The 26,151-nt window shown below is 38.0% G+C and overlaps 1 protein-coding gene across 6 annotated transcripts in view; it reads left to right on the forward strand.

Moving 5' to 3' along the window:
* Positions 1-26,151, forward strand: part of NELL2 (neural EGFL like 2) — a 400,969-nt gene that overhangs the window by 293,725 nt on the left and 81,093 nt on the right. For all 6 annotated transcript variants that reach the window (XM_073882092.1, XM_073882091.1, XM_073882095.1 and 3 more), the window contains 2 exons: positions 9,710-9,832; positions 12,844-12,939. In XM_073882092.1, the coding sequence (XP_073738193.1) occupies positions 9,710-9,832; positions 12,844-12,939 (219 nt within the window). The remainder of the gene's footprint in view (positions 1-9,709; positions 9,833-12,843; positions 12,940-26,151) is intronic.

A 26,151-nucleotide genomic window follows, 5' to 3' on the forward strand; every position in this document is an offset into this window, starting at 1 on the left:
CGTAACACCCTCCAGTTCCATCCACGTCATTGCAAATGGCAAGATCTCATTCCTTTTGATGGCTGCATACTATTCCATTGCAGAAGACATGAACAGGCATTTTTCCAAAGAAGACATCCAAATGGCCAACAGACACATGAAAAAGTGCTCAACATCGCTCAGCATCAGGGAAATCCAAATCAAAACACCTCCACCAGTCAGAATGGCTAAAATTAACAAGTCAGGAAATGACAGATGTTGGCGAGGATGCGGAGAAAGGGGAACCCTCCTACACTGTTGGTGGGAATGCAAGCTGGTGCAACCACTCTGGAAAACAGTATGGAGGCTCCTCAAAAAGTTGAAAATAGAGCTACCGTACGACCCGGCAATTGCACTACTGGGTATTTACCACAAAGATACAAATGTAGGGATCTGAAAGGGTACGTGCACCCTGATGTTTATAGCAGCAATGTCCACAGTAGCCAAACTGTGGGAAGAGCCACGATGTCCACCGACAGAGGAGTGGATAGAGAAGAGGTGGTGTGTGTACACAATGGAATATCATGCAGCCATCCTCCTTATTCTTTTGCTTCACCTCTCAGTGTTGTACAGACTCCTGTCTCAACTCCCAGTAATAACCCAATTCGGACTCAAAAGGAGAAGAATCAAAAGGAAGAAAGAAGGACTAAAAAGAGAGAGAACAATGCTGGCCTGCTAATATAGGACACCCACTTTGTTGAGGAGAGTGGGTCTCTCCTCCTCTACACATCGCTGTTCATTTCCCTAAAAATCAACACCCGTTTTTTCATGCTGCCTTTCACTGTACAGCTGGAAGTGGCTTTGTATTGCCCGCCATTTAAAATCATGTCATATTCTTGACCCTGTCCACACTGATTGCTCACTGTTCCCTTTTGGTCATCACCCAGGCCAGTTCGGCCCCTTCAGGACTGCCGTGGTCCGTATGATTTTACCAGTTGCACCCGTGTTCTCTCCATATGGAATGCTCTTCCCCATCTTTCCTCTTTTCCTGTTAAAACCCTTCCCATCTTTCAAGACTCACTTGTTTGGCCTACTGCCTGTATAATACTTTCCTAGACCCCTCAGTCAATCCTCATGTCTCCCTCTGTAAGCCTCACGAGATCATTATTTATAGGTTGTAGCTTTTTAAAACATGGAAGGCCAATCCTGCCTTGTCACTTCCTAGCTACATGATATTGGGCAAGATATGTATTTTCTCTGAGAAAGCTCTGTATTCCCATTTGTAAAACAGAATAATAATAGTGCCTCCCAGGTAAGGCTTTGTGGAGACTGAAGGGGATAATGCAAATAAAACACTTAGTGCAGTGCTTGATAGCATCTAGTAAGCACCTAATAATTAGCTAATGTCATTATTATTCCTATTACTATCGTTTTCGCTCTTAAAGCACTAAACACTTTTGAGAATATATCAGAGTTATCTGTTCAATCCTGTGATAGTTCAAAAGTTTCTTGAGGTCATGAATCCCAGTTCATGCATCTTTGCATCTTCCAGAGCACAGGAATCACACAGAGAAGCTTCATAAATGTGTCAAAAGAAAAAATACAAATCATCTGCTGATAGTTGCAAGAATTTTGTTGCCCTACAATGTGTTTGGACAAAGATTATTTCATGAAACGCCAGAAAAAGCAAAGATTTTTGCTGTAAAATCAGAATTTGGATTACCTTGCAAAATTATTATAAAGATAGAGGGGAAAACTTAGTGTGCTTTGGTCGTTAAGATGCTTGATCAAATAAGGATTAGGAAGAGAGGCTGAGCGTACCAGTGAAAGGACTAGAAGAAAATAAACCAAGCATGTCAGAGGAAAGACGTCTGAACAAATTCCTAGTTGCCAAACAAAATGAAGAATAACAAGAAGTCAGTATTGAATGGCTGAGGTCAGTGAATGAGAAACTTGAGTAGTAAATAAAAAATACTTGGGTGTTAAAAATGCATTTTAGTGGGTTTGCGGCCAATGTGGGCATTGAATAGGGTTAAAGTGTAATTTCTTGTAGTCCCTTTAATAGTGTTAAAATTAGGTTTCTGTTAAAATGACATTGTGATAGATTTTTCTCTGTAATATAAAGTGAGTAAGTAAGATAATCATAAGAAACAAAATGAATAGCTTTTGGTAAGTATGATAGCAGGCATTTTTTTTTCCCCTTGATGTAACCATTGAGAGTAGTACATTTTGGAAATCAAAGAAATGTCCCAAATGCATTTGATTTCAGAAAAGATTATGAAAAGAGAAAGAGCTCTGTGAGACATCTACATTTTCTCTACAGAATTGAAATAGAAAAGAAGGGACATTATTTAGCTAATAAAGGCAAAAGAAATTTTCCCACTGAAGTAGGTAATAAGATGAGAAAGTAACTAATATTTATCAAGTGGCTATTATTTGCCAGGGTCTTTACATCCATCATATAAGTTTACTCTTTACAACAGTTCTCTAATCTAGGTCTTAATCTCTTCATTTTAAACTTTGAAAGATTGGCTTACTTTGTCAAGGCCAATGAGAACTAGGAGAAAATGGCATAAAAAATCAAGCCTGTGTGTGTAGGGGCGCCTGGGTGGCTCAGTCAGTTAAGTGTCAGACTTTGGCTCAGGTCATGATCCTCGGGGTCCTGGGATCTGCCTGGAGTGGGGCTTCACGCGCAGTGGGGAGTCTGCTTCTCCCTCTCCTTCTCCCTCTGCTCCTCCTCCCACTCATATGTGCTCGCTCTCTCTCAAATATAAATAAATAAATAAAATCTTTTAAAAATATCAAGTCTGTCTAGAAAACTTAACATATCACACTGCCTCCCTGCTATTGCTCGTTAAAATACTACATAATTTTCTCATTTTTTTCTCCTTTGTCCTTTATATTTAGTTATGGTCCTAGTACAGAACAGTTGATGGAGGACATTTTAAACCATTCAATGAATTGCAACAATGTCCCTGAGAGTCAATAGTCATTAGGACATGCACGTTTTGATTGCAGGGATATGCATTGCTGGTGGCAGAATACACAATATCTTCGTATACCAGATCACTAAACATCGAGGGCAAGGAAGGAGGGTAAGGGAAAGAAGGAGTTCTCGTTCTTTTTGTTAGACCCCCAAACCATCTACCACTTGTTGAATTGTAATACAGAACATTCTCTAAATTCAGTTTGTGCTCATCTTGAAAAGTTCTCCATAGAAAAATTATTGTGTGAATGTAGTAAGGAGCTGTGGACCAGTCCAAAGAGTTGTTTAGTTTGATAAATAGAAATGGCATATTTTATCTGAGGACTCACAGTGTTGCCATTCTTTTTAGAGTAAAATAAAAGGTCTCAGTGTCACAGACGCATGGGCTATCTTGTTCTGATGCTCTTCATCGGCCAGTGTAGGTAACTACATACTTACTTTGGTGGGAACACGTCTGAGTGAAACTCATGGGTGAGTTTCCGCAGCCTCATTGATATCTTACAGCAAGCAATCCGGTCTACAGAAATATAAGAGGAAAATGACTAAGCAGCTCCACATTTTTGAGATAAATCATCCTTCTAAACAAATAGTTTGATGGTTTTATTTAACAGCTCCTCAAGAATAATTTACACTTCTGTGGGCTTTCTTGCTCCAAGATTTATTCAGGCTTAAGCCTGAGGGAACTTGTTCCCAGGTTTCTAATAAGCAGATAATAGTTAAGACCTGAGGTAGGTTGTCACTATGTTTAGAGCCATATCCTGCCACATTCTAAGAGAGACTTCCCTTATTGTAAACTTATATTCCAGGAAACACTTGGGTCAGGGAAAGTGAGGAAGCTTTCTTTGTGGCACTTACACCTATATGTTATGATAGCTGCTGTTTTCTCAATATTTCTGGATTTGGACAGGAGAGCAGAAGATGCAGCATAGACAGTATAATTCTTGTGACTGAAAAAAAATCCATCAGAGGAAAAGAAAGATTCTCTGAGGATAGTGAAGTTATATTATAATCTATTACCAGAGGAGCAGAATCTAGAGTATAAAGGTGTCAGAGGATCTAGTATACTGCTGGAGGGTGTGAGGCAGAATTAGCCAGAAGCAGTGGACTTTGTTGTCATGGCCTGGCCAGGTGTCAGAGGAGAGGACCCTTGGATACTGGAGGTGTCTATTTGCCAAACCGCATTAATGTTGATCTTCTGGAGATTTTTCAGTTGGGGGAATGAGTGTTTGAGTCTAAGTTCTGTGAGCTGCTCACTTTGTTTTACAAACATTTGTATTTGACTGTATTGGTATCTTCCTTTTCTTTTTTTTTCTTCTTTTTAAATTTTATTTTATTATGTTATGTTAATCACCATACATTACATCATTAGTTTTTGATGTAGTGTTCCATGATTCATTGTTTGCGTATAACACCCAGTGCTAAACTCTCAGTCTTGTGAAAATATAGATTTTAGTATGAACAGAAAGTACCTCAGTTCTTTGCCCTAAGAGTTATATAATTTTAATAATGTTCCTAAAGTCTTAAGAATACTAGATAATAGGGGCATCTGGGTGGCTCAGTCGGTTAAGCATCTGCCTTCAGCTCAGGTCATGATCCTGGGGTTTTGAGATCGAGTTCCACGTCCAGCTCCCTGCTCACCCTGCTCAATGGGGAGTCTGCTTCTCCCACTCCCTCGGCTACTCCCCCTGCTTGTGCTCTCTCTTTCTGTCAAATAGATAAATAAAATCTTAAAAAAAAAAGAGTACTAGATAATACAAAAGAGAGAGAACTTCCTAATTGTGAAGCAATGGAAGACTCCACATATGACAAGAAGACATTAAATGATTGTAAACATTAAAACCCAAAACCTCTGGGCAATTGCAAAGGAAAACACTGGGATTAAAAAAATAGATTGGGGAAAACACAGACATTAAATATGTCAGGCAGCCCTACTGCCTGGCAATCAATAACCTAGTTTTTGGAGTCAGATATGATTCACCGCTCTACCTCTTACTAGCAGTGTGATCTCAGGCAAGCTACTTGACCTCTCTCCAAGCCTAATTTAATTTTCTTTGAAAATAATGATAATGTTTCCTAATTAATATGAGGACTAAATGAGATAGTGTATATTATAAAGTATGCAGTATGTAGTAAGCACTGAATTATAGCTACGGTTATTACAAATCATTCAGGTTCATTCGAATGTGTAAGAGGTTCAAGATTCCAAAAACAAAAGAAGGAAAGTACATGAATGCTGTTTCATTTTGGAATCTGCATCTTCCCTACACACATAACAATATCCACGTCAAATGCTCCATTCTCCATGAAGTTATTCTTGAATTCCTTTCTGACCCAAAAGAAATGATTTCTTACCCCTTTGATCTCTGCACCTCTCTGTAAACAGAGGTTTCTTCTTTACTTCATTATTTCTCATAACAAAGCCACGTATTAAAGGCATTTGTGTTTTTGTCTTATCTCCCCAACTAAACTATAAACTTTTTGAGGGAGCTACCATTTATAATCACATTTTTAATCCTAAGAAAATTGTAATACGCAAATAGACCTTGAAGAAAATTGTATGTAATTGAACTGAATGTATATCTACAGATATACTTAAATTACTTTTCACTCCTATTTTCTGTAGTATTTGCATTTTGTATCAGTGAAATTCTTGAATAGAACATGTGCTATGTATATTGTATGGCTGTGTTGAAATCATAGTAAGAAAAGCTATGTGAATTTTAATGTGACCGTTTTGTCTCTAGATAGTACATTCATTCTGGAAACATTCATTCATTCAAACAGTACATTCATTCAATATGAATGCCAAATTTCAAGCTCAATTTAAGTCCAACTGTATGTAACAATGACCGATGACCTTTTAGGTATGGAGTCTTCAAATGGTTTTAGAGACATTAAGCTACTCAGGTTAGGAGTTGATCAGTGAAACTGAAGTATTATTGTTCTATGTGACATTTAGATAAATCCAAGTGTATATAATTATCACTTTTTTTTCTGTAGAGGAATTTGAATATATTGACCCCTGTCACTGGTATGAAATCAGTTTTACGGAGTACATAAGGATGCATGGCAAATTATGGCACATAGGACAAATCTTTGCCAGCTATCACTATAAGATTATTGAGTCTGTATAATGTATTGTGATGATTGACAACTACATTACTTTTGTTTAGTACTGTTGAGTGATGTTTTCTTCCTGTATGTTTGTTTTTTCCATTTTATTTAAATTTAAAATGTGTAGATACAAAATGTGATCAATTTTAATTAAAATAACCGTATGCTATTATTTTTAATGAGGAACAGTTAGAGAGAGGTGTATTTGGTTTCAATCCCAGCTTTTATCTGGACTGTCATGTCACATGAACAATGAATATTTTAACTGAGGATGTGAAAATAGCATTGAATCTTAGGAACTGGATATTGTGAACATCTGAAATGTCTGCTTTTCGATACATATGAACTAACACTTGAAATTCATTTACTACTACATCCTGCCATGCTCTTCTCAAACACTGCAACATAATATTGATTTAAATCTTATCTTAATATTTCCCTCCTTATTTTATTTAATTTAATGTATTGTATATTACAAATGTTGGAGGAAGTATTAAAAAAGGAGAGGCTGACTGGTGGGTTGCTGGTGGAGTCCTCAGGGATATGTGAGTCAGGGAAAGACTAAGAAGTTGACATTTGACCAAAACTGGACATAGAGCAGCAATAATTACCTATTTATTGAGATGACCTTATAGAATATTTGCGCCATGTCTCACATTCTGTTTTGTGGAGGGCTATCAAATTTAAGTTAATTCTTCTGTGAGACATAGGCATTTCTTAAAAAAAAATTTATTTATTTATTTATTTGAGACAGAGGGAGAGAGAGCACAAGCAGGTGAGGGGCGGCAGGGGAAGAAGCAGACTCCCCACTGAGCAGGGAACCTGATGTGGGGCTTGATCCCAGGACTTTGAGATCACGACCTGAGCTGAAGGCAGACACTTAACCCACTGAGCCACCCAGGCACCCCGAGACATAGGCATTTTTAAAAACTTTTCCTAAGATCATGGTTTACTGTTAGTTGATGGTTATAATATAAATTATACTTTAAGTAGTGTGAAAAATTTTAAAGTGACAGTGTAAAGGAATTAATATTTTCTGTTCTCTAAGTATGTCTTGCTACCTTAATTAATATTTGAAATACCCCAAACAAAATATCACCACTAAAATTAGTTTAAAAAAGCAGTTTAGATTTTCAGTAGCCTTCTATTTGGCATCTTGTCTACAACTGAACGAATTGGGATTGGCTTGAATTATAATGGCAGAGCAAGCATTTCCTAGCTTTCTTCCTTTGGTCATTTATTCTTTTAATTGTATATTTAAGAAACATTCTTTGAATGCTGAAATGAAACACAAATAAATATACAAAATTCTTGTCCAAAAATTAACAGTTCCTGGTAGAGCATGAAGATGAAGAATCAAGGAGTAGTAGACATTTCTGATAAAATACAATAACAGAGCCTCGTATATGGTGCTAGGGAATACAGCCAACAGCCCCTAACTCTGCAGGAGCGGAGCAAGAAAGATGTTTGCACGTAAAACAAGACTTTTTAGTGTGATCTTTGGAAGTGGCAGGGGCTTGCCGGGAGAGTCAGCAGGGCAGGCACCTCTGGCACAGGGAACGGTATGTGTAAAGGAGTGTGTGGGTGTATTTCCAAACCTGAAAACTTTCTTTACCCTCAGATTGCTCAGGAGCATGCTTACTCATTTCAGTGACCGCGAGAGTTAATGACAGCAGGGGTAACCAGGTCCCGGGTTGTGTAATTAACTAACGTGTGCGGGAATCATCGTACTGGGTGCTAAGCTCATCCTCTTAGGCCCCTCCTCTATGGAGTGAGTTCTGTCTAATTAAGAAGACAACCAAGGCAGGGATGAAAACAGCATCAAATCAATCAGCAGCTGTCTTTAAAGAGCCTACAGCTGTCCATATAGAGATTTATAGATTAACTGCAGCACTTTGAATTGCACTGGGAAGAAAATTGGCAGCAGGTGCAAACTTCAGAGTGTAGATTTATTTTGCTTCAGGCAGCCAGACTCAGGGGTAGGTAGACTGCCCATTCCTGGCCCTCTGAAATTGTATAGTGGTCCAACGGTAGCCCCTATCAGGAGACCTATGTGTAATTCAGGTACTTTCTAAGCTATCATCGATGGGCATGAATTTGTAAAAAACTATGAAAGTTTCTGATACTATAATAAAGGTGGAATTTTCTACAATTTGGGGAAATTCAGCCAGGGATTTGGAGGATAAGATATCAATTCATGCAATTCTAAAACCTTAATGATTGAGAACTCTCTTTCCTCTGAAAGATTATTGGGAATAATGTCTAAGAATTTTATTACAGGGCTATAGTTCAAACTATTATAACTTTGCACTTATATATAACGCAGGACACAAAATGTTAATATTTATTTGAAAAAATATAGCATTCTATTTTAGTAGTTGAAATAAGTGATTTTAGTCTAATTTCAACATGCCCAAAGCAATTCTTTTTCAAAGTTATAAATACATGATTATTATAATATATTGTCTGGAATAATACATATATTGTCTAGAATGCAAAGAGTTCTAAAATGAAAAGCGAATACTTCTTTCTGCTTTGATGATTTATATCCTAGTGAATCAATAGCCTCAATTAATATAGGTGTATTAAAATATATTTTTAATTTTAGGCCTAAGTAGTATTTATGTAAGAGACCACATGATGAGTAGTGCCACTTTAGGGATTTTGCTGAACTAGTTTGTATACATTTCCTCACTTATATTTCATTTCCTACTCATCTTGATTTTGAAGTCACATCTGTTTTCTTTCTCATATTCACTGTATTTATTCCTTATATTTACATTTCTGCTGAACACAGAGCTAGAATTCTGACGTGACCTAATGCTCCTGTGAACTTGGGCAGGCGACTTAAGCACTCGAAGCCACTATTGACTCGTTGTTAAAATGGTTATAATGATATTGGTTCTACCTCTCTCACAGGGGTGCTGAGAGAATCAGATGATTCAGTGCTTTCTAAAGTGTCAGGTTGCCCACCGTGAAAGGAAGTATCATATCGATTGTGTGTTTTAAAGTTTGGATTTTCACATATCATAAAAGCAAGTTGTCTTCTTTAACAGAACTCTGACACTTTCTTTGCAGAAGGAGAGAACTTTCCTAAGGAGGTCAGATATTCCCCACGTAGTTTGCATGTGTATCCTTATGTCTGGAAGTGTGGGGTGCAGCTGATAACTGCACCCTAACTAACTCCCAGAGCTTCAACTCTATTTTCCTGCAGGCCGGGATTCATGAAGCAATACAATTTCACATCCTTTCCTAGCCCCTTTTTCATGCTACAGGATGCAGAGATAGGTAGCAGATTTATTTCATGAGAATATCTCCCCCAATTGTTAATCACAGAGACTGTATACAGCGGCTCTGGAATCCACTTCTGAGAATGATCCACACTCTTGCCTCTCCTCTTCTTCCATTCCTTCCTCCTCTTGGTGGGTCTTCTGTCCAAATCCTTTTGCATTCAAGGTTTGTGGATGTGTGAACTATGTATTTCAAGAGGCATATACAATATTCAAAATATGAGCTCTTCTTTAATATATACTTTATGGAAATCTGTGTTTGAAAGCAATACCATGCAATAACCAAGATGCAGGGGCAGTTGAAAATGCAGTCCCTTTGAATATCTGTCTTTGAGTAACCAAACTGTATTTCTCATTCCAGAACACGATGAGTGTATCACAAATCAGCACAATTGTGATGAAAATGCTTTATGCTTCAATACTGTTGGAGGACACAACTGTGTTTGCAAGCCAGGCTATACGGGGAATGGAACCACATGCAAAGGTAAAAGGTTTAAATGGCAGCGCCGGCGGCATTAAGGATAATGCAGTCCATCTTCACCTCCCCCCACTCCTTCTCATCACTGCCATCTCCCTTCCAGGGACTTCCCACACCCCTGAGAGCTTTGCAGTGTGGCTCACAGTCTTCCTCCTGGGTTGTGTTAGTGTTTACGTGGCCAAACTATGTTCTTTGACCTTCACCACAGTGGTTTCCATCTCTGTTCCTGTCCAGCAGACCACGCCCATAATCACACCTGGGCATTTTTGTATGGAACGGTTCCACCTTCGAAATCTCAGACATCAACTTTGTATCATCTTGCCCCAAGTCTTCTGCTTCCAGTTTGCCTGCTCTGTTCTTTCCATGACTCTTGATCTTCAGTTGTGCAGTGCATACAATTCACAGCATCACACCAGCGACAGAAGTAGCGCAATTTCTCTGACCCTCCCTTTTCTTTCAGTTTGCCAGTCTCCTCCCAGGTTCAAATACTTATTTTTGAATCTGAATGTGACAGCTGTGTTTTTTTGACAGTACAGTCAACCCATTTGTTCTACTACCAAAATCCACTGTAAATATCTCTATCGGGGGTCAGTCTGACAGTGTTTCTTCTCTACTCTCTTTTGAGCTGTTGAACACTAATTACCTGGGAATAGTGGGTCTCTACTTGTTGTGGTTTCCCATTTTTGCTGGCTTGTCAATACCAATCAATAATTCTTTTAAAAGTCCTGTTGAGCCCAGATTTTCCTTTCCATCAGTGGATAGTAGTGCACCACCATCCACTAATTTACCAATTAGTTCACCAGTGCCATCTTTTCCTTCATCAGATGGGCCTACCTCCTACTTCACAAGGGAAATAGAGGTTCTGTTTTGGAAACTCCACAAACTTCTTTAGGCTAAAGTCCATATTCCTCCTTATGTCATATAGATTTTTTTATGATTCATATAAAAACTACCCACTTCTCAAATACATGTGCCCATTATCCTGGAGTTGACTAAAATCAATTTGCTATGACACTGTGTATGTGGGAGGTAGGAAATAACTAGGGATGGCCGATAAGCATGGGTCTTAAGAGCTAGTCTACAATAATACATTGGTTGCAGATATCGATGGGCCAGAGGATTACTGCTTTGTAAAAGTCTATGGGAATCTGAGAAACTATGGACTCTGAGAAACAAACTGAGGGTTTTAGAGGGGGGATGAGTTAGCCCAGTGATGGGTATTAAGGAGGGCACGTATTGCATGGAAAAAAGGGTGTTATAAGCAAACAATGAATCATGGAACACTACATCAAAAACTAATGATGTGATGTATGGTGACTAACATAATAAAATAAACTTAATAAAAAAAAAGTCTATGGGAATCTTTAATTTAGAGCAATGTGAACAGGCCTACTCCCTTTGAGGTCTAAATCCCAAAAAGATTTTGCCAGACAAACTAGACAGATCCTGAGAAAAGCCGGATATTTAAAGCCCATTACATAGTGTAACTGAACGCCTAGGACTTCCTCAAAGCACCCAGATATACTGAGAATTGGTGGAGGAGAGGGGTTAAAATTTCATCTGGGAGCCCAACTTCTCACTCTTATTTCTCTTTCACTCTGATTCGTAATTAATGTGAAGAATAAAGCTTATAGCATAAAGTACTCTTGCGATCATGAGCAGATGCAGACAGGTAATTCTTATATTTGAAGGAAGGAGAACTTTCATGAGTCCAGAATTTCTGCTGAAAGTTGAGACTCTAGGTTGCCTGAATAAAGACTCTCCAGTTCATGTGTGTATTCCTGCTGGGAATGTCAAAAGCTGAATGATAAGTAGTGTAGATGGAGGATCTGAATCATTGAGTCCTGTGCTGTGTCCTTGCACAGTATTCCAAGGAAGACACACACATGGTTAAGCAGATGGACCCTTTATTATTTATGAGGTTTACATTCTCAGTCTCTTTGCAAATCCTTGGTGACTAGGTATTCTTTTTGCCTGGGATGAAGACAGATTGGGACCTACAACCAAAGAAGCTGAATGGCCTCTTTGTGCCCCTTCCTTTAACTCAACACCAGAATCCCAAATGTCTCCATTTTACCACTCTGAGAAAGTACATCCTAACTAATGAGAGGAAGCACGTGCCAGAAAACTAGAGAGAAAACTTTTGCCCCAATGCCTGAAACAAGGTGGTCTAATTCATCTGTTACAGGCCTTACTAGGCTGAGGAAATGGGTTCTTGAGCCTTATAGAACCAAAGAACAAGCTAAAGTGGAAACAGAAGCATCTAAGGGTGCTCAGTCTCACCCATTTTGTTTTTCTCACCTTCTTTGAATTGGGCAGCACATCTCAAGAGGTCACCCTTGCAATGGCTCAGATCTTGGCTCCTTTTTCTACTCATTGAAGAATTCCCCTCACTCACAAACCCCTCTAACACAGCAGGCTTTGCAACGCCTTTGCCCTTGATTCTGGATCCTGACCTGTCCTCAGCAGAGGAATGCAAGGCTCTTTCTGAAGACCACTACCCCCAATTCTTACCATTGGCCAGTTCATCACTGGGACTGACTTAGAACTTTGTGAAAGATGGGGCATTTCTCTAATACTTTGGCACATTGGCCAGTGTGTAGAATGATCAGAGTCTCATAGGAACCAATCATTTTCTATTTCTTTACTCAGTCTCTAAATGGTAGTTTGCTCCTTAAGAAAGCTCTAGGATAGCTTCCGCGTTTTCATTTCAAGCTGGACTGTTAAATGAGATGCAACTCTAATTCTCACATACTTCCTGTTGTGTGGAGGTTACTGTTTTTAGCTAAAAGAAAGTTTAGTGTTTTATTTTACAGGTGAAATATTTTTTGAATGTTGAAAAGAGTACTGTTTTACAAATCGGGTTGAAGTTTCTTACCTGCATGGAAAGTCTTATAGGAATTTGAAAGTATAATAACATACATAATTCGATGTCCACATCTCCAAGGGAATAAAGAAAAGTATCTTGAACTACTTACTTCTAAAATACTGAAGTCATGTATTTGAATTATTTTTAGCATTTTGCAAAGACGGCTGTAGGAACGGAGGAGCTTGTATTGCTGCGAATGTGTGTGCCTGCCCACAAGGCTTCACTGGGCCCAGCTGTGAAACAGGTAAGAATATCATTACATCTTCTAGAAAATGAATTTTTACGCCTATGTATAAGGTAATCCATGAGGAAAATAATGTTTCAAGTTTCAAGTGGCTCTCAAAGCATGGCACTATTAATAAGGAAGTGCTGGGAGGGAGGAGGTGGGAAGTTTCGGTGATGCATGTTCACTGGGCATTTGCCCAAAGTCATTCTGTGGAGGGTTTGCAGCTATTGTCAACTAGAAGAATATTGGACTTTTTTAGAGAGGTGTTTGGGATTGGCCAGGATTTTCATAATTTGTTTTACTCATTTGGAGCCCATTTTTCCTGGAATCTGTATGACTGTATTAAAGCATAGAGTTCAAGTTTATGGCCAACTCACTTCCTAGGACATACTACTTCCTGCCTCCACGTTTGAGAATTTTTAATAAGTTTTTGCCTGGCTCATTCAATATGCATTCATTGCTGTTTATTTACAAAATATTTAAAGTTTTCTACTTTCTAAGTATTCCTCTTCCAAGTTCATTTTGAATTCACTCTTTCTGATGGATACTAATACTAGAAACTAATATATATGTGTATTAAATATTATATAATATATATAATTACATAGTGTGTATATATCTTATGATCCACAGTAAGATATTTTGTCAGTTGAAAACACACCATGAGAATATTAGCTCTTAAATTAAAATCATGTCGACAGTTTTGGTTGCTTTGGGTTAAGTGAGTTCTAATAGTAGATAACCTCAGAAAGTCCATTATGCTCCCTGAGAGAAAGCTGCTACCACCAGTGATGGGTGGTTCCCATCTTACATTACTTTCCATAAATCTCTATATAATAGATATGGTGCATGCCCTGCCTCCTCTCCACTTGCAGAGTCCTCTGGTTTAATAAAAATACTGACGGATAAGAATGTGGGACAGAAAATGTTCTGGACCATTTGGGAAGTGAAAATTTTCCTGAATACTCGGATCACTGTGTGTCACTAGATTGTTTCCTTCTATAATTATAGTACCTCTAAGTGCTAATCTTCAAACTTCAGTGACTATTTGGTTATAAAGGTCTCTAATAGAAAATGGATTGGGGCGCCTGGGTGGCTCAGTCGTTAAGCGTCTGCCTTCGGCTCAGGTCACAATCCCAGGGTCCTGGGATCGAGCCCTACATCGGGCGCCCTGCTCAGTGGGAAGCCTGCTTCTCTCTCCCTCTCCCACTCCCCCTGCTTGTGTTCCCTCTCTCACTGTGTCTCTGTCAAAAAAATAAATAAAATCTTAAAAAAAAAAAAAGGAAAAGGAAATGGATCATGGCCATCTTTGATATGCAGGACTCTTTCTTAAGGGGATTATTTCCTAAATCAGGAGTTCTAAACTCATTGTGCATGTGGCTCACCCACAAGGCTTATTAACTTGTTAACAATACAGATTTCTGGTAATTAACTGTCATAGGATTTACTAGGTCAAAATCAGGCACTTCTAGTTTCATGGTTCTGTAATGTTGCTATCCCATGGTCTCCACCAGGACACCCAAACACATCAAGGTACACTGTGGGCCTCCTTTATATCCACACGTGTGGTGACCATGTTTCCTGAACACAGTATTTGGTGCTGCTTCTTGTGTAGAGTCTGGATAAAGAAATACTGGATTTTTCAGGGCATTTCAATGGTGTGTAATTTTGAAATAAAGGCTGTCCCAGAAAATCTGAGATGAATAATGGCCATGCCTAATTCTGTATATCATTCTTCCACTAGAAAAAAAAAGTTACATATGAGATTTTGAAAACCTGAAATGGGGTAAAATTCATCTGAGCAATGTAAAATTTAAAACTAGGGAGTTAAAAATAACCCAAGAGAATATTTAACTGTTTCTAATTATCTTCGAACTTTCAGTCTGTATGAAGACAATCCCGGACTTAACTCTAAGTAGCTATCTGTAACAGCCAAGGGCTTCGAGAAGGACAGAACAAATGTGGGTTCAAAAGCTAGCCATCCCATTTACTTGTTATGTGGCCTTGGGCAAGTTACATAACTTCTCAGGGTCTTGTACTATCTATATATCACCTTACTCTTCACAGGTCTCTTCCAAAATAGGTATTACCTCCAATTTGAAACAAAAATATTGGGTTCAAATGATTTACTTTTTTTGTAAGGCCATAGAGTAAACAGCTGAATACAAAGGTTTTTCTACTCCCAAACCCAGGTTTTTTGTTTTTGTTTTTTGTTTTTTTTTTTAATCTGTATCAATGTTTCTCAAAGTTTCTTCTGAAGTCATTCTAATGACAGAGGAGAGAAAATGTCTTCACCCGGGGCCATCCTGAAAAGGCCCACCACAAGGGTAAATAAAATTTCTTCAAAAACTCATGTTTTTTCCCCCAAAATTCATTCATTTGTATTCCATAATATATGAAAACATTTAACTGACTATCATTGAGTTAAGTTGGTGCTGTAAAGACATGAGTCATAGTTTGTCTCTGCCTTCTAGCATCTCCTGGCCCAAAACCACATTTCACTATTTGAGAAGCAAGACATTCCTGTCTCCTTCCTGAGAAGTTGTAATGATAGTACTTGCCTCAAAGCATCTGTCCCAGTTATTGCTCCAGGGTAGATCCTAACCCCTCCCCTTCTAGCACCACCACTTTTGTTGATGTACTTATAAATAGAAGTTGTGCCCTTCAAAAGGTGAACTCTAATATAAACTCTGGACTTTAAGACAGTTTCAGTATTGGTTCATCAGTTGTAACAAGCATACCACAGCAATGCAAGATGTTAATAGTAGGGAAAACTGTTTATGGTGGTGAGGAGAAGGGGCAATGGGAACCGTTAATATTTTCTGCTCATCTTCTTTATAAACCTAAATCTTCTTTAAAAAATAAATTCTATTAATTTAAAAAAAAAGTTGTGCCTTTTAAAAAATATCTTTAGAGGAGAACCACATGAAATAATCTGTTCACTCATTTTTTCAACAAACATTTATTTAGTATTTTCTTTGTGCTGAGCACTGATCTAGAAACAGAGTATAGCAGTGAACAAAACTGAGGTCTTATCTGCGTGGAAATTATGGTCTAGTTGAGTTAGAGGGTCTATACATGGGAAAGTAAATAAATACATAAAACAGTATCAGGTAATAATAGTTTCTATAAAGAAAACTACTGCACATTATTTTGATTAACCTATGGACCTTACATATGAGGGGTATTGTTATTATTGGTATTTACTTCATTAATAAAGCTCAGTTTGAAATGTCAGATGTGGTGGTGGGGAGGTTGAGGGGCATTGGGATTGGGCCTGCTTAAGCCAGGCCCCCTGCTGGTGCCACTTGATGAAGAAGTCATGCCCAACACACAGCCTCTATTGCCACGGAGACGAGGACCACAGACAGAGCATGGAGAATATACCCCCACTGTCACTGCCTCACACCAGAAATGACATGCATGTCCCTTCCTCTCACATACCGTTGGTAAGAGCTCACCACATAGATTTGAGCAGTTTAGAAAATGTAGTTGAACTGAAGGTCCAGGAAGATGAAACTGGTTTGTGACCATTACGCCAGACTTTGGCTGCATCTTCTGTCTGGCAGTGCTGGTACTAAACAATTCTAACCATTTTCTACATTGTCTCATCTACTCAGGTGGAGGAACTGAGTTACTTCCTTTTCACTTTTCAGCCTCTGCCTTCTTTCCACCTCTGGTGGGGATCTTTCACTTGGAATTCCTGAACCTCTGCAGGTCTCTGGCTAGACTTTGGGAGTCCACGAAGTCCCTGAATATACATGTATGTCTACACTTTTCTGCAGAAAGAATTCAGAGCATTTAAAGATGGCATACAGATTCTATAATTTCTAAGTAGTTAAAACCACTAGGGAGAGAATCTTCCATGATTCATAAAGAGAACTACCTGCTCTTTTAAGTCTGTGGAAGGTGATCCAAATGCAAATATCCAATGTCTTCCAGTATGTTTCTTTGGGGACCTTAAATCTCAAGACCCCACACCGAACACATCATCTCCATGACTTTTGGCTTGTCCCTTCTTCCTCTTCTATTACCAAACCCTGGTTCTTCACTTCTACTCTTTTCTTCAGTGAGTGGCTTTACCCACCAAGTTTTGTTGGCCAGCAAAGAATGAGTGACCCCTCTTATCCCCTTTCACCTCCCATCAAATCCTTTTGATTCTCTTTACTGGGGTCCATTTCTTTCCATTCTGGCTGGTTCTACAGTCGTTCAGGGCTCTCAGGTGTATCTCTCTCCAGTCAATTCTCCACAGAATATCTGAGCACAGATCTGATCATATCATTCCATACTGAAAAAAACTTCAGCATCCCTATTGACCTCACATTTCTTGATAGACCCTTCAAGATTTGTCCCCTGCTCATCTACCCAGTGTTCACTCTCTTGTCCCTCGGTCTCCTCACCTCATTTACAGCCCCAGGCATTGAGTCTCATGGGGGTGAAGTGTGTATCCTGTTCACTTTTGAATCTTCAAGACATATTGGTAAATAAATAAAGACATAAATGAGTGGTCAATTAAATGAGGAGGTAAGATGTGGTTACATCCATATTTGCTGGACTTTATTGAACATTAATTTAAAGAGGGCTTCAGGGTCATCTGGTCCTAAACTCTCATATGGCAGATGAGGTAATTAAGGTACAGAGGCGTGAAGTAACTTATTATAAGGTGTTTCATTATAGATACTGATCTGCGATTTAGAACTCTTTTCCTTCCTTCCTTCCTTCCTTCCTTCCTTCCTTCCTTCCTTCCTTCCTCCCTCTTTCCTTCCTTCCTATGCCATGCTATCTGTTCAGGAATTTATCCTACTATCGCCTCTCACGAGGTCTGTGCTTTTTGTTATGCCCTCCCCTTCAACTGCCAAATAATCCTGTTGTCTTTATCAGTGCAGATTATGGCTGTTTTTCTCTCCTAAGGTAGGGAAAAAGCATCAGGACTGTCAAGATTTTCTAAGTATAGGAATGGCCTAAATCTTGGCCTGCTGGAGCTGGATGCTGCCTGATAGCTGAGAAAGGAGACTAATCCCTGGCCCCAGTGGCCCTCTGTTGGGCCCTCACAATGGAATCGCTGAGCATGAGGTAATAGGATTTGCTAGTTTCTTGAAAGACAATCTTAATGTGCATGACCTTTACCAACCCTTGTTACTTTATTGAGAAGGCCTCCCCTGAACCCCTTCCCCTAATTTATTGAGTCTTGTGTTTGCATCATGTGTATCTTGCTGGAGTGCTTCAATCCCCTTACCAACTTCACAAAGAGGCTACTATGTGTTTTTTCTTACTGAGCAAAATTAATTTTTCATGGCCTTCTTTTTTTAGCCACTATGTAAAATCACCCACATGTACAGCATAACTTCATTTTTAATTAAACATCCTAATATTCCATCAGATGTTTAACTTGGATTTAGCAGGGTGATTATTTCTTGGATAACTCAATAAAATGTATTAGAAATCTCTGTGCTGAGGTTTCACAGCTTTCTCATTGCCATACTGTATTTCTTGCACAATCACTAAACCTCAGCAAACATGTGTCTGGTGACCTCATTAAAATGCAAAGCTGTCTTAGTATGCTAAAAGTAAATCTTTCAGTCATGATTTACAGCATAACTTGAAAAGATGTGACAGTCCCCTATAAGTAACTGCCGACTTAAATCAAATGAAAATGTTTATTACTGGGGAAAAGTTGGTATCAAATGGCAGCGCTAAAAAAGATAGGCTGTAATATCAAAGCAGAGGAGATCAGACAGTTTGGTGATAAATGGCTTCTTTTTTTTTCCTGTGTGTAAAATAATGGGTTTCTTAGCCACAGATCAAAACATGAGATGAGATTTTAATTATTTTTAGTGAGTAGTTAAATGAATATAAATTCAAGTTGCATTCCTAAGTGTTTGTGTAGCTTTTTAATAATACCTGTGGTTTCAAAAAGGTAAAATTAAGCAGGAGGCATGTGTGAATGTTGCTTTACTTCAAAGGTAACTACAAATTGATCGAGGTTGATTGATTTAAAAAAGTTTCCATTATTACTGTTAGAGTGTAGGTAGTAAAAATCCTTTATTTCATTTATAGTAACAGTTATTTTGCTAGTAGTATGTACAGTTAGCATTTATTATTAATGTCACATGGTATTATATTTCCTGATATAGTTAAATTAGCACATTTTTCACCATTGAAGTAACACATTGATTTAATCTCATGATTATGTAGCTTTCCTTTAAAGGCATATTTTTCAGAAGCTTACATTATTTTATATCATTTTACATGGGAAGAAGAAAATTCAGAAGCAAGAGAAAACTCAAAACATTTCTGGCATAGCATACCTTTTCTTTTACCAAAATGACTCAGAGCGAAATTCCATTACCAAAATGTATATCTTTTTGTGGGAGAAGAGAATTTTAGTAAGACTTTTGAGATAATATAATTAATAAGGAAAGAAAAACCTAAGATAACCTTTGTTTTACCAGTGAGGGTGATCTTTTTTTAGTATTATTTTGAATTTATTTTGTTCTAGCTAAACAAATAGAAATTTTGTATACAAAAATTGTTCAATAAACTTTATTGTAATAAAGAAAACCCAGGATGAAAGAAGTTCAGCTTCTGATCCTTCACTGTCTATTGAAGTCACTTTCCAGATTTGAGTTTCTCAAGGGGAGAGACAAGACACAGCTGATCATTTGGTAGTTTGTAATGTGGGATCCATACCCATGGCGGGATCCTTTAATTTGCCTAAGACAGAATCTCCTGTCATACTTGGGTTGCTTCTGATCGTTAAACTTGGTATCTAATGATAAGATTGAATTACATTTGATGAATGAAAGTGTTTTAATGAACTTTAGATCAATTAGGGATTTAGGTCTCAATGTGACTTTTTCTTATTATAAAATTTTTTTTTTAAAGATGTTATTTATTTATTTGAGAGAGAGAATGAGATAGAGAGAGAGAGCATGAGATGGGGGAGGGTCCAAGGGAGAAGCAGACACCCTGCTGAGCAGGGAGCCCGATGCGGGACTCGATCCCGGGACTCCAGGATCATGACCTGAGCCGAAGGCAGTCGCTTAACCAACTGAGCCACCCAGGCGCCCTCTTATTATAAAATTTTTAAAAAACAAACCAAAGAACTCTCATGGAAGGCTTTTTGACTATACACTGCATATGAGTTAACTTGCGTACTTAAGATATATCTTCTCTTTATGTAGGTGATCCTTAACCTTTTTTAAATAACCCTTTAATTGATTAATATTATGCCAAATCCTGGTCTTCTTGGAAGCATTTAACATAGTGGTCAAGAACATAAAAAATTGAAGTCAGAAAGACGTCGATCAGCCTGAGTCCTAGCTCTATGGCTGACCAACTGTGTGAACTTTTCTATGTTATTTCATTTTTCTATGCCTTAATTTTCATATGTATGAAATGAAGGATGATAATAATATCTACCCTACCTCATGGGTCTGTTCTAGAAATTAAATGAAATAATGTAAGCAAGGCATACAGCATCATTCTGAAACATGATAAGTACTCAATAAATGGTACCCGATGTGATTTTATTATACATTTTAAGTAAAATATTGGGTACAGAACTGTTTGAAGGTTTTGGACTCCTTTGAGTTAGCTGGAGATACCCTGAGATATTATAAAGTAAGGGTTTTGGGGTTTTTTTTAAGATTTTACTTATTTATTTGACAGAGAGAGACAGACAGCGAGAGAGGGAACACAAACAGGGGGAGTGGGAGAGGGAGAAGCAGGCTTCCCGTGAAGCAGGGAGCCCGATGCGGGGCTTGATCCCAGGACCCCGGGATCGTGACCTGAGCCTAAGGCAGACGCTTAACGACTGAGCCACCCGGGTGCCCCTAAAGTAAGCGTTAAGGGTAAGAAATGATTCTAGTTTTCTTGATTCATTCATAAACCAAGTTTAAGTGTAGTTTTACTACACTTTAATGCTTTAAACTCTTTAATTTAGCAATTTGCATTCTTTACATTTATTTAAAATTGCTTTAATTCTAATGCAAATCTTAAAAATTAATGTCTTATGGAAATCTAAGTCTTTGTACTATTCAAAAAGTACTTAAAAGTTCTTAGTGTTAAATCTCAAAGTCATTTTTCCAAGTCCTTCAGGTTAATTGGAAAAAATCTTACTCTTTCCATGTATCAGTCATGTATAATAGATAACAATTCTGATGGGGAAATATTTCAGACTCTTTTATTGTAAGGCCTACCTAATTAACATTGGAAATGAGGACACATCATGGAGTTAATATAAGGGGAAAAAATAGCTTTCAAGCTGTTAGAGGGCAGGTCTCCAAGAAAAAAAGCTTAGTGGAATTATTTGGGAATTTGGAAAAGATCTTCACTTTTGCTTTAAAAACATTGATAATTTTTTCAGTGGGTCACCTATGAATATATTATATTGTGTTATACCCTTGAATTCCTAAAATGCATTCCCTCCTTATTTTTTATTACTCAAAACAAACCAAATAAAGTCACTTTTATATTTTTATTTGATATTATTCTAAAATTAATTAACCAAATACTTCGTTAATATTTTCAACAAGTAGTATATGCACTGGTATAAAATTTAAAAGGGCAAAGAGCATATAATGAAAAGTAAATCTTCTTTGTACCCTTTTACCAATCATCGCTTTTTTTTCTCGCTTAACAATGTATCTTGGAACTCGTACTATCATTACATCTTCATTAGACAGAGTGATTCAAATAAGAAAGCCAGTCTTGTCAGAGCCTGCTGCATTCAAATAGCAGATTTTAATTTGTAACTCTGTGGTTGCCAATAAGAATGCACATCTTGGGGACCAGATCTTTCTCTTCCTTTGGGCATCCCCATCCTTTGGTTGGAAATGTTCTGTAATTTTCTCATTCATAAATTCTAATTTTTTTTTACATAGATAAGCTGATGAACTTTTATTCATCACAAGTGTGATAGCAGGACAGATTTCATACCCTGAAGAGACATGAGAATGTGATAAAGACATGAACAGCTATCTCGGTCTTAGTCTTCTTTAATTCAGAATATCTCAAGGATGCAACATTTAATTTATACTCAAATTATTTTTGTTTCTTGCATTCTGTTTCTTCCTTCTATGTTTTGTTTCTTTCTTCCTGAGGGACCTACATTAGTACTCTTAGGGTGGGTCTGTTAGTGGCAAACTCTCAGCATTGGTCTGAAATGGGGCTTTATGCCATTTTTACACTTAGTTAGGTGTCTATTTCTAGATTTTTCTCTCTCTAGAAGCACTGTGAAGGAAGTATCCCATTGCTTTTTGGGCCTCTGAGGTTTCTGTGTAGAAGTCGACTGTCAGTTTAATTGTAATTCATTTGAAAATCCTTTTTTGTTTAATTGCTTTTAAGATCCCGTTTTCCTTGGGGTTTGTGGTTTCAGTGTTTTGTGCCTAGGGATGAATTTATTTTTATTTATCTTGCCTGGGGATCCTTTAGATTATTGAATTAAAGAAGTTCTCTTTTTCATCCGTTTTGGAAAACATACAGTCTTTATCTCCTCAAATATTGTTTCTCTTTCTCTTTATTCTTTCCTCCTGGTTTTCCTGTTGGATATATGTTGGCTCTTAATCTTTCTGTGTTTGGTATTTTCCATCTCTTTAACTGTCAGTGCTGGGCCTTTGCCATTTCTTCATTTCTATCCCCCAGTCTATCAGTTATCTGCTCAGCTTTGTCTAATCCTTTGTTTAGCCAATCCATTGGGTTTTTTTTTTTTCTTTTTTTAGTTCAGTAACTATCTTTTTCACTTCTAGTTCTACTCTTTTTCAAATTTTTGGTAACTTTCCCCTTTGTTCTTATCCTTGTGATTTTGATTCCGTCCTTTATGTCTTTAACAATTTTAAACATGTTTCCATTACATTGTCATCTTTATCATAATGCTCTATTTTCTGTAGTGTAAGGGGGTCTAAATCTGCCTTTTATTATGCTTGCTGACTATTGCTCCTGATGCAGTGTTTCCCCATGGGTTTTGTGCTGTTGATGTCTGCCCTTATCTTCATTGAAGATTTACCTGGGAAACCTGAGGTCTTTTCCCTCCAGAGAAATTTTGCTTTTACTTCTGCAGGTATGACAGGGATATTACAGTTGATGTTTGTGTTAATTTCTTTACCAGGTGGTATGCCACACTAGTGACATAAATTCGAATCTCATAACTCTGTAAGAGAAACATTTTTTTCTCTCCCCACCCAAATATCAACAAAAATAGAGTGTCTCCTCCTAATCTCTTGTGCTAGTGGGGGTTTTATTTGTGTGTATGTTTTTATCCTACACTTAAACTGATGGGGAGCCCTTCAAGGATTCTGTTCAGTGCTGAAGTCTTGGACCTTGTATAAGAACACGTCCTCTGTGCTGTCACCATGTGAACCATAAAGTCCAGATCTGGTGTTCAGCTTCCTCATGGGCTGGATAGGAATTTCCATTTTGTAAATGAGCTAAGTTAAGAATTTCCTATAATACATTTTTAAGCCATGTGTTTGTAGAAGGGTTTTCAGGTTATGCAGTTCTCCATATTGCTGGGATTGGAAAGGAAGTTACATAAGTATTTTGTTGATGCTCTCAGGAGAGAGAAATTCTGGTCACTCATAAATCTGCAGACAGTGAGGGGACACTCAGGGTGGCAGAAGGAAAATGGGGTGGAACGTGGGAAGAAACAATGGTAATAGGATCAACTTTATGGAATTTGCTAGGAATGGAGCTGGGGATGTGGCTGCTTCTTTCTCTTCACTAAATTTCTGATGTTCCTGAGAAGAGTCTGTACTTTTTCCTAAAGGGTCTTCATCAGTGGTTAGTTTCCATTTCATTTTTCATGTAAACTTTCTGGAAGAAGCCACTGAGGTATAGGTACAATAAACCATAGCAAGCAGCTTTATATATATATATATATATATATATATGAAACAATCAGCTTTATCTGCTGATTGGTAACTGTTTTTTGGGGAGCCTGTGCCGGGGTGGTGCAGTTTGTTTAGCGTCTGACTCTTGATTTCAGCTCGGGTTGTGATATTACGGTCATGAGATCGAGCCCGAGTCAGGCTCCATGCTCAACACAGAGTCTGATTGGGATTCTCTCCCCACCCCCACTCTGCCCCTCCCACTCATGCTCTTTCTCTCTCTCTAAAATAAATAAATAAAGCTTTAAAGAAACCTCACTCTGAAATAAATAATGAAATATATGTTAAAAAAAAAAAAAGAAGAAGATAGCAGGAGGGGAAGAATGAAGGGGGGAAATTGGAGGGGGAGATGAACCATGAGAGACGATGGACTCTGAAAAACAAACTGAGGGTTCTAGAGGGGAGGGGGGTGGGGGGATGGGTTAGCCTGGTGATTAGTATTAAAGAGGGCACGTTCTGCGTGGAGCACTGGGTGTTATGCACAAACAATGAATCATGGAACACTGCATCACAAACTAATGATGTAATGTATGGTGATTAACATAACAATAAAAAATTTTTAAAAAACCTGACTGTTTTTTGAGGGAATAAAATATATTCTAGGTAATTTTTTTTTTTTAGATTTAAAGGAAAATGTGGTGTATGAGGATAGAGTTAAATATCAAACCTGGATATAGAGTCAAGTCAAAGAAGATGAATCTGATTTACAAATGACATGAATTGGGGAGGGTAGTTAATAGGATGAAAGACAGAACAAAGATTCAAGGTAATTCAGATTTCAGGAGCAATAGGATTGAATTAACACTATGACATGTAACAGACATGTGAAATTACCTCCTGTAGTTGTCCTGCTTTCAGCTCAAGTAAGGCCACACTGTTTCTACCAGTAATTTATTTTTAGATTTTAATTCTGATCTCTTCCATCTTGGACCTATGTTTATTGTGTCCTTGGCCATAACCTTATTTTTCTTCTTTTCTTTAGTTTCATTCCCCCCCCACTCCCTTTTTCCCCATTTCCTCCCACTGGAGCATGGGTTCCTTGAAAGTAGAGGTGAAGCCAACAATTTTGTGTTTCTCATAGGATTTAGCATCACGTTTTGCATCTAGCAGGCAGGCAGTGAATATTAATAAGATATAAGTGCATTCTTGCCTTTGGGTTAAAAAAACAATTACACAATCAGGGCGCCTGGGTGGCTCACTTGTTAAGCGTCTGCCTTTAGCTCAGGTCATGATCCCAGGGTCCTGGGATCGAGCCCCGCATCGCATCGGGCTCCCTGCTCCACGGGAAGCCTGCTTCTCCCTCTCCCACTCCCCCTGCTTGTGTTCCCTCTCTCGCTGTGTCTCTCTCTGTCAAATAAATAAAATCTTAAAAAAAAAAAAAACAATTACACAAGATAACTTTAATAGTTTCATGCTTTTCTTGACTGCTGATTCCAAGTTAAGTATGAACCCAAAGTATAATGTGCCAGCTCTAAAAGAAAATGCATACTTAGCCTTTGCTAGTACAGAGTGTACAAAACAATTTAAGTAATAATAGTCTCCCTGAATTCTATGTACTTATTCCACAATGGAATGTTGTGTTCACTTTGGCCAAGAGACTTTTAGAGGTTATTGTCAAATGGGAGTGTGATCAGGGAAAAGTTAGCTGGGAGATGAAAGCTCTAGTGGATATAAGAGGATAGTTGAACAAACCTGAGGTGTTTAACCAAGAACTGAAATAAATAAGAAAACTAAAAGGTGGCATGAAACTACCCTTAAATACAGGCTAAACTAGTGTGGGGATTTTGAATTAGATTATTATGTGTAGCTCTAGTGTGCAAAACTAGTAAATTTATCAGGAGTTTTAAATAAGAAATAATTGCTGATCACAAGAACCATATGAAAATGGGATGCACCAGCCTGCATATTCAAATAGAATCTGGATGACCAAATGTTAGGAAACCTTAGGGCCCATAGGACTTCCCCACTGGATCTAGATGGCCTAGTTTATGGAGGTAATCTAGGACTCCTATTTCAATTTTTCATAAGAGAAGCTATTTTATTTTATTTTTATTATTATGTTATGTTAATCTCCATACATTACATCATTAGTTTTTGATGTAGTATTTCATGATTCATTATTTGCATATAACACCCAGTGCTCCATGCAGAACGTGCCCTCTTTAAAACCCATCACCAGGCTAACCCATCCTCCCACCCTCCTCCCCTGTAGAACCCTCAGTTTGTTTTTCATAGTCCATCGTCTCTCATGGTTCATCTTCCCCTCCAATTTCCCCCCTTCATTCTTCCCCTCCTGCTATCTTCTTCTTTTTTTTTTTTTAACATATAATGTATTATTTGTTTC

The sequence above is a fragment of the Callorhinus ursinus genome, unplaced genomic scaffold (assembly GCF_003265705.2).
Source record: "Callorhinus ursinus isolate GAN/ISIS: 27379988/994484 unplaced genomic scaffold, GSC_fseal_2.0 scaffold44, whole genome shotgun sequence".
NCBI classification, from domain to species: Eukaryota; Metazoa; Chordata; class Mammalia; order Carnivora; family Otariidae; genus Callorhinus; species Callorhinus ursinus.